The sequence below is a fragment of the Somniosus microcephalus genome, chromosome 12 (genome assembly GCF_052327205.1).
Source record: "Somniosus microcephalus isolate GS21.2 chromosome 12, FLI_Smic_1.0, whole genome shotgun sequence".
NCBI classification, from domain to species: Eukaryota; Metazoa; Chordata; class Chondrichthyes; order Squaliformes; family Somniosidae; genus Somniosus; species Somniosus microcephalus.
In genome coordinates this window covers 108,338,724-108,354,918 of record NC_140998.1, presented here as the reverse complement: position 1 = coordinate 108,354,918, position 16,195 = coordinate 108,338,724, and the positions used below count along the sequence as shown (strand labels likewise).

General features: G+C 43.3%; 1 protein-coding gene across 6 annotated transcripts in view; it reads right to left on the bottom strand.

Annotated features, from left to right (window-relative positions):
- The window catches only part of strn3 (striatin, calmodulin binding protein 3), a 254,149-nt gene that overhangs the window by 110,204 nt on the left and 127,750 nt on the right, over positions 1-16,195 (bottom strand). For all 6 annotated transcript variants that reach the window (XM_086003414.1, XM_086003408.1, XM_086003412.1 and 3 more), the window contains exon 3: positions 7,118-7,191. In XM_086003414.1, coding sequence (XP_085859540.1) covers positions 7,118-7,191 — 74 coding nt within the window. The remainder of the gene's footprint in view (positions 1-7,117; positions 7,192-16,195) is intronic.

Genomic DNA, 16,195 nt, shown 5'->3' with positions numbered 1-16,195 from the left:
TGTTTGCATCAGCGTAAGGGGATAACTAAGGCGTAAATTAAACATTTACATATTCAAGATTATCCTCATACACTTGATTAAATTCGTTTATGCAAATATTGGCCCGGATTACAGTTTTAATGTATGAAATTCTCAAAAAATTTAATTTTTATTGAGTTTGATGGAATGAAGGTAATTATGATTAAAATTAAAATTCTGGTAATTGTGTAATTGTTACATTTCGGGATTCCATTGCATATCATTAGGGTATTCCCTTCGTAAATGATTGCAATGGAATTCTCCTTCGTCATTGGAGGACCGGGCCCACGTAATCTCAGGTACGCTTCCAAACCGCCTGCGTCCCTGGGATCTGTGGGCCATTACGCTGCTCTCCGCCTCGAGGCCAGAGACCTTTTAAAAAATTTCCTTCATATATTTAAAAGTGAAGTTTGATTAAAAACATTTTTAAATGGGTTTAATCACAAAAAATACGCATTTTTAATCACAGGGTCAATCCACCACCTCCAAGTAACCCGATTTTAAATGAATGAAATTCACTTTTAAAAAATATAAAACAATTTTCTAGTTATATTGGGGTACAGTAGTCAGTTTCTTAGTAAAACAAAAATTATATTCAAAAGCTATTAAAGCGTACCATTTAGTGTCCATGCACCCAGAATGTTCCAGATTAATTTCTAAAGCCTCCCTGAAGGCCCGCAAATGAGCGTAATTAGCAGAAACTCCCAATAGTGATTCATTCTCCCTGGGGGGCGTGGCCAATTTTGTGGGCAGGGCCTGCTTCCAGCGCAATGTTTTCAAACTAACGCAAAAGATCGCAGAAACTCGAGCTGCGCTGAACGCAATTTGCGCTTAAACCTCTGCGATCTTTTGCACCGGTTACGCCGATTTCAACAAAAAACCAGTGCAATCGAGTGGAAACACCAGGCCTATATCTTAATTCTAAACTCAGGACATTGCCCCTTACAGAATTTGATACGTCAACCTATTTTAATTAATTTATTTATAAAATACTATAGCATCTCCCATGGCGATGCCCACAGGCAGGAGGGGGCCAGGGGTGCGATTTCTGATGATTATTGCGGACATCCAGCATCTGAAAACACGATAGCCGTTTGCCCATCACTATAATACTACAAATTTACTGAAGCAATGTATCAATTACTGACGAGGTAAAAATATTACACACATTACTAATAGTGAAAGGTAGATATATTTCTAGCAGCATCCATTTATCTAGCAGTTTAGTAAACTTGTTTAAGTAACAGTTCTGATGTCTCCAAAACTGCTTATTCTCATTTATTTACATCAAAAAAACTATTTATTCCCCAACCTTGTAAATAGATTTGCAGTACAGGAAACTTTGTGCTATCCGGCACCGTTCCCTCAAAACTGCTGGACAAACCAGCATTAATGTTGAAGCATACGGAGCTTTTCAGCTCCGTATCTGGCAACAAACACTGTTGCTTAGCAACAGCTTCTAAACAGTCGGCCGTACCTTGGAAGCGTCTCTGTCACTTAGCAACAGCTTCAGAGAGACTTTGCAGAGCCTGACTGTTGGAAAAAAAACTAACAAAACGGCTCCTGATTTTTGCCGGTGGCTCGAGCTTGCCGGACATTTAGCCTCCGGATAACACAAAGTTTCCTGTATTTGCAAGTATCTATTTATTAATTTATTTTTTCCTCTACCCTATTTAGAATCTTTTTTCTCAGTTGGTTACAAGATATTTTTTCTCCCCGCAGTGGATCTGTAGTTCTTGCTGAAAAGTTTTTGGTGTCATACTTCATCATATAGTTATTCCCACTATTGAATCTCCAATGACCAACACCTTGAACCATGCTCTTGGGCCTGAAAGACTGAAGTAATGTCTGAGCTCAGCATCTTAAGCATCCCCTCCAGCTCCAGGGTGACACACAAAAAACACTCACCTCAAAAATTTTATTTTACAGATAAAACTGTACAAAATGCTGAAAAATAAAAGCACAACCCAGGCTGGTTTTGGGGAGAAAACTAATTTTTTAACAATTCTAGGAGCTAATTGTCTTCACAAAACAAGTCTCTAATGTCACAGCGTGAGAAGTTATTTTCAAAATGTATATCTGCACACCCAGCTGCACACTGCTTAAATCCACAGGTATAAGGGTGATAAAAGCTATCTTTCAAACATATGTCAGTATTTATAGATTAACTGCCTACTGCAACCAAGATGCTTCTTTAAAAAGGTAAAACAAAATTTACAAACTCAGATTTTTTTTTAAAAAGACCATGATGATCAAACAAGTATAATCCTGATGGCCCATTAATATTGGCAAGCCCCTTCCTAAAATGGTTCCACTGTGCCATCTCACATCCTCACTGCTATTTACATTGCAGGGCTATTCATAAACAGATAAAAGAGCGGCACATTTTAAAGTGACTGCTCTGACTAGTTCATTAGTGTTATTAAGTAGGGAAAAAACTTACACAGACCAGCAGGTAGCAAAACTATTTTGTTAACTATACACATGCAGGCAGAAGTACATTCAACTGCCAACCATTTTTCTTTGGCTGCTTCTGACTGCAAGGAAAGGGTTAATCAGACTTTCCTGAAGTCTATTAATATTACACGGCTATTGATTTATTTTTATATTGTAGTGGTGTTAACCTTTAGCCTTTGCCTGTTAAGCAAGGAAGTTTAAGTCAATTTAAAGTACCACTGGGCTTGTTAATTGGAGTTTTTGTAGAAGCAGGACATTAATTCGGTACCATTCCATACCAGTCAAAGACTGACATAATTAAAGTTCCACTTGGTGGAATAGCAATTATATGTAACAAGAGTGAAATTGTGAACAAGATAACAAGGTTTCTTACTTTGTTACAGAATAAAAACTGAAGTTATTGATAAAAGATAAGCAATTAAATTCTCCTTGTATAGAGTTGTATTTTAACAACTATATAATAATGTAATACAGAATAGTGTGGATTGTCACGTGGAGGGAATAAGAGAAACGTACAAAAATTAAAATTGGCTGTTTGTTAAGGAGTATTTGGATTCGTAAAGGCCTACGATACTGAGCTCAGAACTGAAACACGTTTCGGAGTCCCTCAACTAAACCAGCAGGATGTTCTTGTTGTAAGTACAGTACTGCCTTTTAAGAGTATATTTAAGTACTATTAGCCATGTACTGTATACTTAATAAATCTGCGATACCCGATTTTCAATGTTTAGAACCTTAATGGTTTTGAAGAGTAATTTATAAATAAGAACCCCTCCTCTACACGGACGACGCACTATTTAGTATTTATGTTGCAGGCTGATGTGGCATTGGAACTAACACAAAGAGGGTGTTAAAGTACTGTCTTCAGGAGATTATTGTTCCTAGATTTTACTGATCGAATAAAATATTTAGATTTTCATTAAGACCAATTTGAACAGCAATTTGCTTTAAGTAACCAAACAAAATTAAACACTCAAAATTACTTAGCTGTAAAAAGTACAGGAAACTTTTGAGTTATCCGGAGGCGAACCGTCCGGCAAGCTCGAGCCACCGGCAAAAATCAGGAGCCATTTTTTATTATTTTCGTTTCGTTTCTTTGCTTTTTTTGAACAGTCAAACTCTGCAAGGTCTGTAGCTAAGCAACAGCTTCAGCTAGAGACGCTACAGAGACGCTTGCCGACTGTTTAGAGGCTGTTGCTAAGCAACAGGGTTTGTTGATTCATACAGAGATGAAAATTTCCGTATGTTTCAACATTAACTCTGGAGTGTCCGGCAGTTTTGAGGGAACGGCAGCAGCTCGGTCCCGTCAGTGCCGGATAGCACAAAATTTCCTGTATGTTGATCTGATACAAGGAGAACCAAAGAACGAAGAAGAAACACCAATATCACGACAAAATTTGTCAAAGTGCTCACTTTAAGATTTACAATTTAGTCCATGTTCCTAATGTCATAGTAAAATTTTGTTCAGTACTTTCATGGATCAACACATTTGCTAATGGTTTATCTGCAACTTGCTTTTTTCCACAACTATATCATCAGACTTAGTTTGAAGTGGGAATGGGGGAAAGAGCTTGTAAAATCTCTTATTCTATTATCCTTGCTTCTAAAACAAAGCAACTACGCTACTATAGAATTCAAAACTTCATACATCAGCATCACGTTTCGCTTCTTGTACAAAGCAGAACAAAAACAGATGCACATACAAGTGAGTAACATTAGAGAAGATACTGAATATTCCAAGACAGACTTTTAGATTTACCAAATATTTGGTTAAGAAATCTAAAGTTTCATGAATTATCATTGCTGAGAGTGTAGATAACTTAGAGACCAACTCCACAGCTACTACTGCTGTTTCTTGAGGCTACTGTATTTGTATAGACCATCAATTAGGGGTGGTGCCAGAGGATTGCAAATGTTACACCCCAGTTTAAAAAAGGGAAGAGGGATAAACCCGGCAACTACGGGCCAGTCAGTCAAACATCGATGGTGGGGAGACATTTAGGGGCAACAATCCGGGACAAAATGAATTGACATTTGGAAAAGTATGGGCTAATAAATAAAAGTCAGCATGGATTTGTTAAAGGCAAATCGTGTTTGAGTAACTTGATTGAGTTCTTTGATGAATTAACGGAGAGGGTTGATAAGGGTAGTATGGTTGATGTTGTGTATATGGACGTTCAAAAAGGCTTTTGACAAAGTACCACATAATAGACTTGTTAGCAAAATTAAAGCCTATAAGGGACAGTGGCAGCATGGATACAAAATTGGCTGAGGACAGAAGGCAGAGAGTAGTGGTGTACGGTTGTTTTTCAGACTGGAGGGAGGTCTACAGTGGTGTTCCTCAGGGGTCAGCATTGGGACCACTGCTCTTTTTGATATATATTAATGATCTGAACTTGGGTATACAGGGCATAATTTCAAAGTTTGCAGATGATACGAAACCTGGAAATGTAGTAAACAATGAGGAGAATATTAACAGACTTCAGGAGGACAGAGACAGACTGGTGAAATAGGCAGACACATGGCAGATGAAATTTAACGCAGAGAAGTGTGAAGTGAAGCATTTTACAGGAAACTTCGCGATATCCGGCACCAACAGGACCGAGCTGGTGCCGTTAGATCAAAACTTCCGGATAGACCAGTGCTAATGTTGAAGGATATGGAGGTTTTCATCTCCGTATCTGACAACAAACACTGTTGCTTAGCAACAGCTTGTAAACACTCGGCCCGTACCTTGAAAGCGTCTCTGAAGCTGTTGCTAAGCTACAGAGACGCTTTCCACAGCCTGACAGTTTTTTTTTCTTCCCCTAGCATTTTTTTAAACAAACAAAACGGCTGCTGATTTCTGCCGTTAGATCGAGGTTTCCAGACATACAACCTCCGGATAAACCAAAGTTTCCTGTAGTAGGAAGAATGAGGAGAGCAATATGAACTACATGGTACAATTTTAAAGGAATTGTAGGAAGAGACACCTGGGAGTGTATGAATACAAATCTTTGAAGATGGCAGGATAAGTTGAGAAGGTTGTTAAAAAAGTATATGGGATCCTTGGCTTTATTAATAGAGGAAGCGAGTACAAAAGCAAGGAAGTTATGCTAAACCTTTATAAAACACTGCTTAGGCCTCTGCTGGAGTATTGTGTTCAATTCCAGGCACCACACTTGAGGAAGGATGTCAAGGCCTTGGAGAAGGTGGAGAAGAGATTTACTAAAATGGTACCAGGGATAAAGGACTTCAGTTATGTGGAGAGGCTGGAGAAGCTGGGATTGTTCTTCTCAAGAGCACAGAAGGTTAAGAGGAGATTCGATAAAGGTGTTCAAAACTGTGAATGGTTTTGATGGAGTAAATAAGGATAAATTGTTTCTAGTGGCACATCACAAAAGAACCAGAGGCGACATAAGGAAACATTTTTATACTCAGCGAGTTGTTGTGATCTGGAATGCACTGCCTGAAAGGGTGGTGGAAGCAGATTCAACAGTAACCTTCAAAAAAGAATTGGATAAATAAGTGAAAGGAAAAAAATTACAGGACTATGAGGAAAGAGCAGGGGAGTGGAATTAATTGGATAGCTCTACCAAAGAGCCGAATGGCCTCATTCTCTGCTGTATCATTCTATATGATAATACAGCATAGTGGTGCCCTAATGTTATAAATCTACTCTTATTAAGTTAGTCTACTCTGTTAGTCAGACTTATAATTGCACATTTAGGTTTTAACATTTTTTGCCCACAAAGTTGCTGGAAGTGCAAGCTGATAACGGCACGGTGAGGGCAACACGACATCTGGTACATTGGTGAACAACAGGATAAACAGTGTATCTCCTTAACCAATGAGATTTAAGGTTGGAGAAAAAAAAGTGGGTGAATTCAATCAAGTCCAGAAAAATAAATAAAGAGAGGAAAGAAAGATTTGATTAAGATAGAGAGGGGGGGGGGGGAGAAAGAGACAGAAAGGAAAAGAAAAAAATTAAAAATTTTAAATGACATTTTTTAAATCTCCCAAAACAATTCACAACCTGAAAGAATGAGACTTCACACCTTCAATTGTTTGCTTTATGGGCAATAGAGGATGATTAGTCATCAACAATTGTCACGTTGTTAAAGGGCACTTACACTGATAATTACTAGACTTAACTTTCTGTGGCAAGTTTAATGGGCAATTAATGTGCAAATGCAGCAACTTCATGAAAATCACAGGGAGGTTACGCAAGATGTTATTTTCGCGAAGCTAACAGCAGAGCAGTGCGAATCAGCCAGAAACTTGTAGCGAGTCGCAATTTATGGGGTATCTCTTCCTCACTACAAACTGCTGGCCAATTTGCGCATTAATAAGGCGTGAGTCATTCAGGCGCCGTTATTCTTTCAGCAAAATCTGGCCCCATGTCATTCCAATTGCAGTTTAAGCTTAACTAGCATAACTCATTTCATGTTACCTGTCCCAGGACAAATGCATATCAAAATCATTTTAACATGGCCGTTAATAGCTAGGAAATTGGATACTGCAACATAAAAGTGCAAGAAAATCTTCAAAGCAACTTCAAATTAACTCTGTCAAAGACAGTCAGAAACTACCACATGCCATAAAAAAGCATCTTGTAAAAATCAATACACAAGCTTCATAAAAACATTGAATCTGCAATTACCTGATTCAAATGTTGGCATCTTTAAGTCACCTTGATTCAACTCTGTGCCATATTTTAATTTATGATATTTTGCCCTAAAAAAAAGAAATAAAATTGTTAGTGTACATATATTTAGGGAAGGTGGCAGTAGCAATATTACGATCAACCTGAGTCCTAAATTAGGGAGAGGAAAGTCAGTCAGGGTTCCCACTCCTGACTGTTAGAAGTGTGACGTATGGATGTTAGCTGAGAACAGGATTGGACTATGGTGGCCCCCACTGTCAAACACCCTGCCAACACCGATGGGCAGTGTACCAAGCTTGATTGTTGGCCATGAACTGTATCCTAAAATGGATTCAACACTTCCAGAACAGAAAATTTGCAAGAAGGAAAGAAAATCCATCCATATAGCCAGGATTCGGAGAGACAAGTTTTTTACAAGTTGCATTTAATAACATTTAAGTGTACTTATTTGTTACTTCAGAATTCGTAGCAATGTGCAGTATGAAGAAAGCGCAAAGCTGCATAATATGCTGCACTAAACAGGCACAGACTGCCCATCATCATTTATCCAAGTCTGTGAATTTTAAGTAAAATAGACTAAAAAGATACAATTTGAAAACTCAATTTTCTCAACTTATGATTGGAAGAATGTCCATAACTGAAATTATTGCTAGTTTAGAGAATCAGTAAATAAATAAGGCACAGAAATAACTATGTATCTCAGTGTAGTACTGCCAGAAGTGCCATCTTTCGGATAAGACGTTATACAGAGGCCCCATCTGCCCTCAGATGGACGTGAAGAGTAGGGAGCTCTCCTGGTGTCTTAGCCAATACTGGTCCCTCAGCCAAAGTCACTGGCAGAGAGACTGTCTGGTCATTTATCTCACTGCTGTTTGTGGGTCCTTGCTGTGCGCAAACTGACTGCTGCAATTCCCTATATTACAACAGAGACTAGGGCCTAGAAATTCACTATGGCCCCGCCAGCTGGCTAGCGCCCAAAAGTTAGCGCTGGGCGGGAAGCCTACAGCGATCGTCAGATGTTCATTGTTAGCGCCCCAATTCGGAACCGGGCGCTATACCAGGGTGTGCCCGCCTCCGCTTGGGGCGCTGACACTGAATATCAGCGCTCTTGACGCCGCTGCGCCAGCCGCTGCGGAGCGGCAGGCTGCGGTACTGCAGGCCTCCTCCTTCTCTTAAGGGGGAGCTGCCTGCAACGGGGAGATCGCCGCTGGATAGTGCCAGCAAATGAGCCCGGCACCACGGAGAAGTGCCGGGCTCGCGGAAAGCAGCCGGCAATGCCGCGGGGGGGGGGGGGGGGGGGGGGGTGGTGGAGGAGGCCGGGGAAGGAGGTGCGGGCAGGTGGCCGCCGAAAAAGCGGCCGGCCGCACCTTCCGCTTTAAAGCGCCCCACTAAGGCAGCAGGATGGCCCCGTTTTCTGGTCGCTGTTTGCGGCCGCTTCGGAGGAGGCAGCCGCAACTAAATATGGGGATCGGGCCGGTTTCGGGGCGGAACCGGGGCACTGCGCACACCGATGATGTCATCGGTGCCGGCGCAGCGCTAACGGCTACCACCGCCAATACCGCTGCGCTGAATATCTGCGCAAACTCATTTCTGCCGCAAAATCACTCTTTAGGCGTTAACTGGGCGCAAAGCTGGCAGCGCCTTAATGAATTTCTAGGCCTAGCACTCTGAGGCATCCTACGGTCGTGAAAGGCACTATATAAATGCAAAAAATGTTTTCACATGCAGTAAATGCCCAAACAGCTTAAAAGAACCAAAATAAAATGCACTGTAGTAAGCACTATAGTACTATAAATTATTGTAAAAGCTTGGGTTCAAAACTCATGATCCTCCTCCAACAAAAGGAGAGCTCTCATAAGTTCTGAAATGTTAACCTTAATTTGAGATTCACATGTTACATCTGCTTTGTTACTATCTTGCTGGAATTTATTCACTCACCTCAAAAATACTGTGCCTGCGTTACTAAATTTAAAAATTCATGCCACGGAATCCAAGGGATTAATTAAGAACAATAAACCACTTGAGCCAAGATTTTTCAAATGCTCTCAAACCATGATTGCATTCCAACACACTCCAGACTGTGCGTTGATCTAAATAAAATTACTTGAACTGCTTTTATGCTGGCCTTAGAGGGGGTGTAAGTGGCATCAATTCCTGACAGGTCCTGCGCAGTCATTAGCAACCCCACTATAAATGTGCCAGATTCACTAAATCAGGCCACCAGGAGCACCAGTTATGTGGTACTCCCACAGCTGGATTTAGTGAAACAAGTAAATTTACTTTGGGGTTGCTCCCAACTGCAAGAGACCCATATATTTGTGCTAAAGCCTCCTCTAATACAATTATAGATTTAGGTAACTGATATGAAGAAAATACTTAAACCTGTTTGATTAGCTTTAACCCATTAACCTATATTTCTGTGTGAACTTTGAATAAACTGATGAAAATTGGTATTTGTTTACTAATTAAGACTTGCATTTATACAGCGCCTTTCATGACCTTAGGACATCCCAGAGCACTTTAAAGCAAATGAAGTACTTTTGAAGTGTAGTCACTGTTGTAATTTAGGAACCATGCCAATCAATCTGCACACACCACGGTCCCACAAACAGCAATGAGCTAAATGACCAGATAATTTGTTTTAGAGATGTTTTAGCTGCTGATCCTGTAACTAGTCCTTTGTAGAGAAACAGAATCCGTGTCCACATCACCTGGCACAAGCCACATTGATCAGTTTGTAATTACATAGAATCTACAGCACAGAAAAGGCCATTCAGCCCAACTGGTCTATGCCAGCATTTATGCTCCACACAAACCTCCTCCCACCCCTCTTCATCTAACCCTATCAGCATATCCTTCTATTCCTTCCTCCCGCATGTGCTTATCTAGCTTACCCTTAAATGCATCAGTGCTATTTGCCTTAACTAGTCCTTGTGGTAGCAAGTTTCACATTCTTACCATATTTTGGGTAAAGAAGTTTCTCCTGAATTCCCTGTTGGATTTATTAGTGGCTATCTTATATTTATGACCTCTAGTTTCAGACTCCCAGAAGTGGAAATTGTAAAGTCCGCGCCTCAATAATACACGGACTTCGGGAGAACAGTTTAACAGGTACTTTACTGAACAAGAGGCAGCTTGAAACTGAAACTACAGAAGCCTGCTAGGGCCTTTTATACAGGGGTGGTCACTGCCGGTACTGCAGTCTAAGACCAGTTCTTCTCTTAAAAGGTACATACACAACAATTCCTCCCCTTTTAGATAAACAGTACATAACATTCATTTAACAACTAAGTAACTAATTACAATTACAATTTTCTCAGTAATATATACATCAACGGAAATAGTCATTTATAAGTTCAGTCTTTGAGGAGGCTTCCTGATCCGGACTGGATAGCGCCTTTCTCGACTATCCTGTTCTGGCGGTGGAGTCAATTCTGGCTCATTGTCATTGGTTGGTTCGTCAGCTTCCAATACCCCTGCTTCTGAGGTAGACGCAATCTGTACTTCGGGCTCATTACCAGGTGCACATGCTTGTGGTACAGGTTTGGCTTGTTCCTGTGACTCTAGAATCTGATCAGCATGGCGTCTCACGATGCTCTCTCCAACGTCCACTGTGTACATTAGTGGTCCCTGCTGTGTGCACATCGTGCCTGGCTGCCATTTTTCTGTTCGGTAGTCGCGGGCCAAGACTGGTTGCCCTATCTTGAAGCACCTGGTTGGCTTCTCATTGATGTGCTGGAACTGCTTATCCTCAACATCTCGTCTTATGTTTGGTTTGAGCAAATCCAAGCGACATCTTAGTCTCCGGTTGAAAAACAGTACAGCTGGAGTTTGGTTCGTTACTGCATGTGTTGCATTCCGGTAAGCAAACAGGAAGTTATCCACCTTGTGTTGCAGTGGTATGTCGTTATTATACATTGCCTTTATGGCCTTTTTAAAGGTCTGAACAAACCTCTCAGCCAATCCATTTGTGGCTGAATGATATGGGGCAGATGTGTAATGTTTCACCCCATTATTCTTCAGGAACCTCCGGAAATCCTCAGACACAAACTGTGGCCCATTGTCGGAACAGACCTGTTCTGGCAACCCATTCCTGGTGAAGGTGGTCCTTAGGACTGCAATAGTTTTCTCCGTGGTGGTGGAGGACATTTTAATGACCTCTGGCCATTTCGAATGGGCGTCCACAGCGATTAGAAACATTGAGTCCATAAATGGACCAGCAAAATCAATGTGTACCCGTTGCCATGGAGATGAGGGCCACTCCCATGGATGTAGCAGGGCCTGTGGTGGAGCGTTTTGGACCTTCTGGCATCCTGTGCATCTCTTGGTCATATCCTCAATTTCTTTATCGATTCCCGGCCACCACACAAACACCCTGGCTAGGCTCTTCATTTTTACCCCTCCCAGATGACCCTCGTGAAGCTTAGTGAGTACTCTATCTCTCAACTTGGGTGGAATTACCACTCGGGATCCACACATCAAGGTTCCCCGGCACACTGACAGTTGTTCCCTCCTGGGCGAGAATGCTGGCAACAGTGAGTCGCCATATGCTGGCCATCCCTTCACCGTCAAATCATAGACCCGAGAGTGTGTCAGGTCATTTCGGGTTTCCTTCTCAATACTTGCGTTTGTAACAGGCAAACATTCGACTATGGTCGCATGGAATATCTCCACAGGGTCCACTGCAGGTGCTTCTTCCGCCGTAGGCAACGGTAGGCGCGACAGCCCATCAGCGTTTCCATGTTGTTTCATACCCTTGTACTCTATGTCGTACTGATGTGCCCCTAGAAACAGTGACCATCTTTGCAGCCGTTGCGCCGTCATCACCGGAACGCCCTTCTTTGGGTTAAAGATTGAGACCAGGGGTTGATGATCAGTCAGTAGGGTGAATTTCTGCCCATGCAGATAGTGATTGAACTTCTTCACCCCCCACACCAGGCTGAGGGCCTCCCTGTCAATCTGGGCGTAGTTACGCTCGGCTGAGGTTAGCGAGCTCGATGCAAAGGCTATTGGCCTCTCTGAACCGTCACGGAATTTGTGTGACAGCACCGCTCCAATGCCGTAAGGTGACGCATCACATGCCAACCGAATCGGTAGTGTTGGGTTGTAGTGGGCCAATATTGAAGTGATTAGGCATTTACATTCCTGAAAGGCACGCTTACACTCATCACTCCACTTCCATGTTACACCAGTTTGAAGGAGGGCGCTCAGTGGGTGCAGAATTGTAGATAAATTCGGCAAGAACTTATGGTAGTAGTTCACCAACCCGAGGAACGACCTCAGTTGTGCCACATTTTCTGGTGCTGGAGCCTTGACTACAGCCTCAATCTTGTCCGACGACTTATGCAACCCTTCCTCATCAATCATGTGGCCACAATACGAGATTTGTCTCCTGAAGAACTCGCATTTGGGACGGTTGGCTCGCAGCCCATATTCCTGCAATCTCGTGAGCACCTGTTCCAGGTTGGCAAGGTGTTCATTGTCATTTTCGCCCGTAACCAAGATTTCGTTCAAATAACACTGGGGCCCCGGGATCCCTTGCAGGACTTGTTCCATTGCCCTCTGCCACATAGCCGGGGCCGATGCTACCCCAAATACCAGTCGATTGTACTGGTAAAGGCCTTTGTGAGCGTTTATCATGAGGTATTTCCTAGATGCTTCTTCCACCTCCATTTGTAGATACGCTTGAGCCAGGTCAATCTTTGTAAAACGTTTCCCTCCAGATAGTGAGGCGAAAATATCTTCTATCCGCGGAAGCGGATACTGTACTGTGTGCAGGACTGGGTTCACAGTCACCTTGAAGTCCCCACAGATGCGAACCTTCCTTGGCTCCCCAGGCGTGCTGCTCAATGCTTTCTTCATTACAGGAACGATGGGTGTGGCCCACTCACTCCAGTCCACCTTAGACAGCACCCCCGAACGCTCCTGACTCTCCAGTTCAGCTTCCACAGCTGGGCGTATCGCGTATGGCACCGGTCTGGCCTTGAAAAATTTTGGGGTTGCGTTATCCTCAGCCTTTACTCCTTTTAGAGTCCCAAGTCCTTGTTGGAACACCTCTTCCGCGTCAGATAGAATTTGTGACAGACGTCCCGGTGCGACGTCATCATCTTTTTTGTCAGTCACAGTTAGCGCCAGAATGGAATGCCAATCCAATTGTAATCTTCGGATCCATTCACGTCCCAATAATGGTGGTCCTCCATCTTGTAGTATATACATGTATAGTTTCTGTGTTTCCTTTCCGTTATATTCAACTGGCACCCTTATTTTTCCTCTGAGGTAGACCTTTTGCCCCGTGTATGTCTTCAATACAATGGACGTGTCCTTTAAGGGTATGTGTGAGAATAGCCGCTCATAGTCTCGTCGATTCATGACAGTTAGGGCTGATCCTGTGTCCAATTCCATCTTCACTGGGGACCCTGCTATCATGAGGGTGACCCAAATGGTTCGGTGATCTTCTTTTGCGATCACGTTGTGTAACTTTAAACAACTTAGTCGCCTGCTCCCGGAGTCCTTATCACTCTCCTGATCTTCTGAACTACTATCTGTCAGTTTCTTTACTTTCCTGTACTGTTCCTTAGTAGTTCTTGTCGTGTTGGTCTTCTTTCCCGACCTGCAGACTCTTGCTATATGTCCCATTTTCCCACATTGCCTGCATATTTTGTCTTTAAACCAGCAGTCCTTCTACTCATGGGTTGTTCTGCCGCAACGATAGCACTTTTCGGCTCCATACGCCATTTCGTTAGCGCTGTATCTTGTGGTTTCTGTTGTATTTCCACAGCTCCCCGTGCTGCTGCTTCGTAGGATACTGCCACGCTGAAAGCCTGTTCTAGCGTCAGGTCCTTTTTTGAAAGTAGTCGTTTCTGGGTTCCTTCACTCTGGAGCCCGCAGACAAACTTATCCCGTAAGGTGTCTGCCAGTCCTGCTCCGAACTGGCAGTGCTTCGATAACTTGCGTAGTTCCGTAAGATAGTCAGCATTGCTCTCATCTTTGTGCTGGTTTCTTTTATGGAACTTGATTCTTTCTGCTATCAGCAGCGGTGTAGGGTTTAGGTGTTCCTGTAAGATATTAACAATCTCCTCAAAACTTTTCTCCATTGGTTTAGCTGGGGTAATTAAATTCCGCAATAGGCCGTACGTACTCGCACCCATCAGATTTAATAATACCGACACCCTCTTTCCATCGGCCACCTCATTTGCCTTGCAGTACACTTCAATTCTTTCCACATACGTGGGCCAGTCTTCTACCTCGTTGTCAAAAGCAGTGATACTGCCACTTTTCGGCATCTTGGGCGATTTAAAATGGCGCCTCCCGCGCTTTTGCTTCTTCCCCAATGGAATAAAATGGCGCCTCCCGTGCTTTTGCTTCTTCCCCAACGGGATAAAATGGCGCCTCCCGCGCTTTTGCTTCTTCCCCTTACTGCCACGCTGCTCCTAGCGTTCTACGGGGTTATGGCAGCGACCCGCAGCTTCGGCGCGTCTCACTTTCCTTCCCCCCCCGTTTAGTTTCTCTCCGCTGTCCTGTTCTCGAGCACCGACCGCGCCCTGTGCGCTCCACCCTCTCGCTTTTGTTTTCTTTCCCCGGCGACGCTGCGCGGCCCGATTCGTAGAGCCGCTCAATCGAGCTTGAGCCCGCCGCAGTCCGGAAGGGTCAGCGCGCTACCTGCTACCAGCACGATTTGCTGGAACCACAGTCTCTCCCGCAATTCTCCAAACACCAATGGATTCTTTGGGCGGTTGCCCTCGGTCGACGCCCGTTGCTCAGACTACGACCTTCCAGGACCTTCCTTTCAGGCGAGATCCCCGTGAGATGATGCCATACTGCAGGTGAGTTCGAACTTACTCGTCGCCACTGTAAAGTCCGCGCCTCAATAATACACGGACTTCGGGAGAACAGTTTAACAGGTACTTTACTGAACAAGAGGCAGCTTGAAACTGAAACTACAGAAGCCTGCTAGGGCCTTTTATACAGGGGTGGTCACTGCCGGTACTGCAGTCTAAGACCAGTTATTCCCTTAAAGGTACATACACAACAGAAATATTTTATCTATAAAACACTTTCATAATCTTAAAGACCTCTGTCAGGATATCTCTCAGCTTTTTCTTTTCTAGAGAGAACCCCAGCCTATTCAGCCATTCCTGATAAGTATATCCTCTCAGGTTTGGTATTATGCTTGTGAATCTTTGTTGCACCTTCTCCAGTGTCTCTATATCATTTTTATAATAAGACCACCAAAATTGTGCACAGTACTCCAAGTGTGGTCTAACCAAGGTCCTATACAAGTTTAACATAACTTCTCTGCTTTTCAATTCTACCCCTCTAGAAATGAACTGGTGCTTGGTTTACTTTTTTATGGCCTGATTAACCTGCATCGCTACTTTTAGTGATCTGTGTATCTGTACCGCTAAATCCCTTTGTTCTTCTACCCCATTTAGACTCTTGGGGCTGGATTTTGTCAATGGGGACGTGATGGAGGCGGGACTCCCACTTTTTGGGTTGTAGTCCCGCCTCCATCGATTTGTGGCCAACCCACGCGATTTTCCTTTGATTGACCTTGTTGAGCCCGCCCAGCAGGCTCAGCAGGCCAATTAAGGGACACCCAGTTACAGGTGACGTCAGGGATTGACATTTCATCTGTCAAGAGCTTTTGACAGATGAAATATCAGCGTTTGACAGCTCTGTGAAGCTGTCAAACACTGACAATCTGACTTCTAACTTGAGTCCTTCTCCACAGACTCAATTAGAAATCTCTCCAGAACAGAAAGCAGAATGCTGCAACTTTTGACAGCTCGCGGCCATTCTACTTTCTGTGCCGGTGAGATGAGGGACTCCCGAGACCTGAAGGAAGGAAGCCGGTATTAGTAAGTGAAACTTATTTAAACACTTTACACACACCAAACACACTTACCTCTGCACTCATGCACCCATCACTCACCTGAACACCGGACATCTCGAACCCTCCAAGGCCTTCAGCCCGACGGTCCGCCTCGCTAACTTGCCGTGGTTTGCAGCCGTCGGGCAGCCCACACTTCAGGGCTAAAAATAGGGATTAGGCCAAAAACTGCCTGGTAACTACCT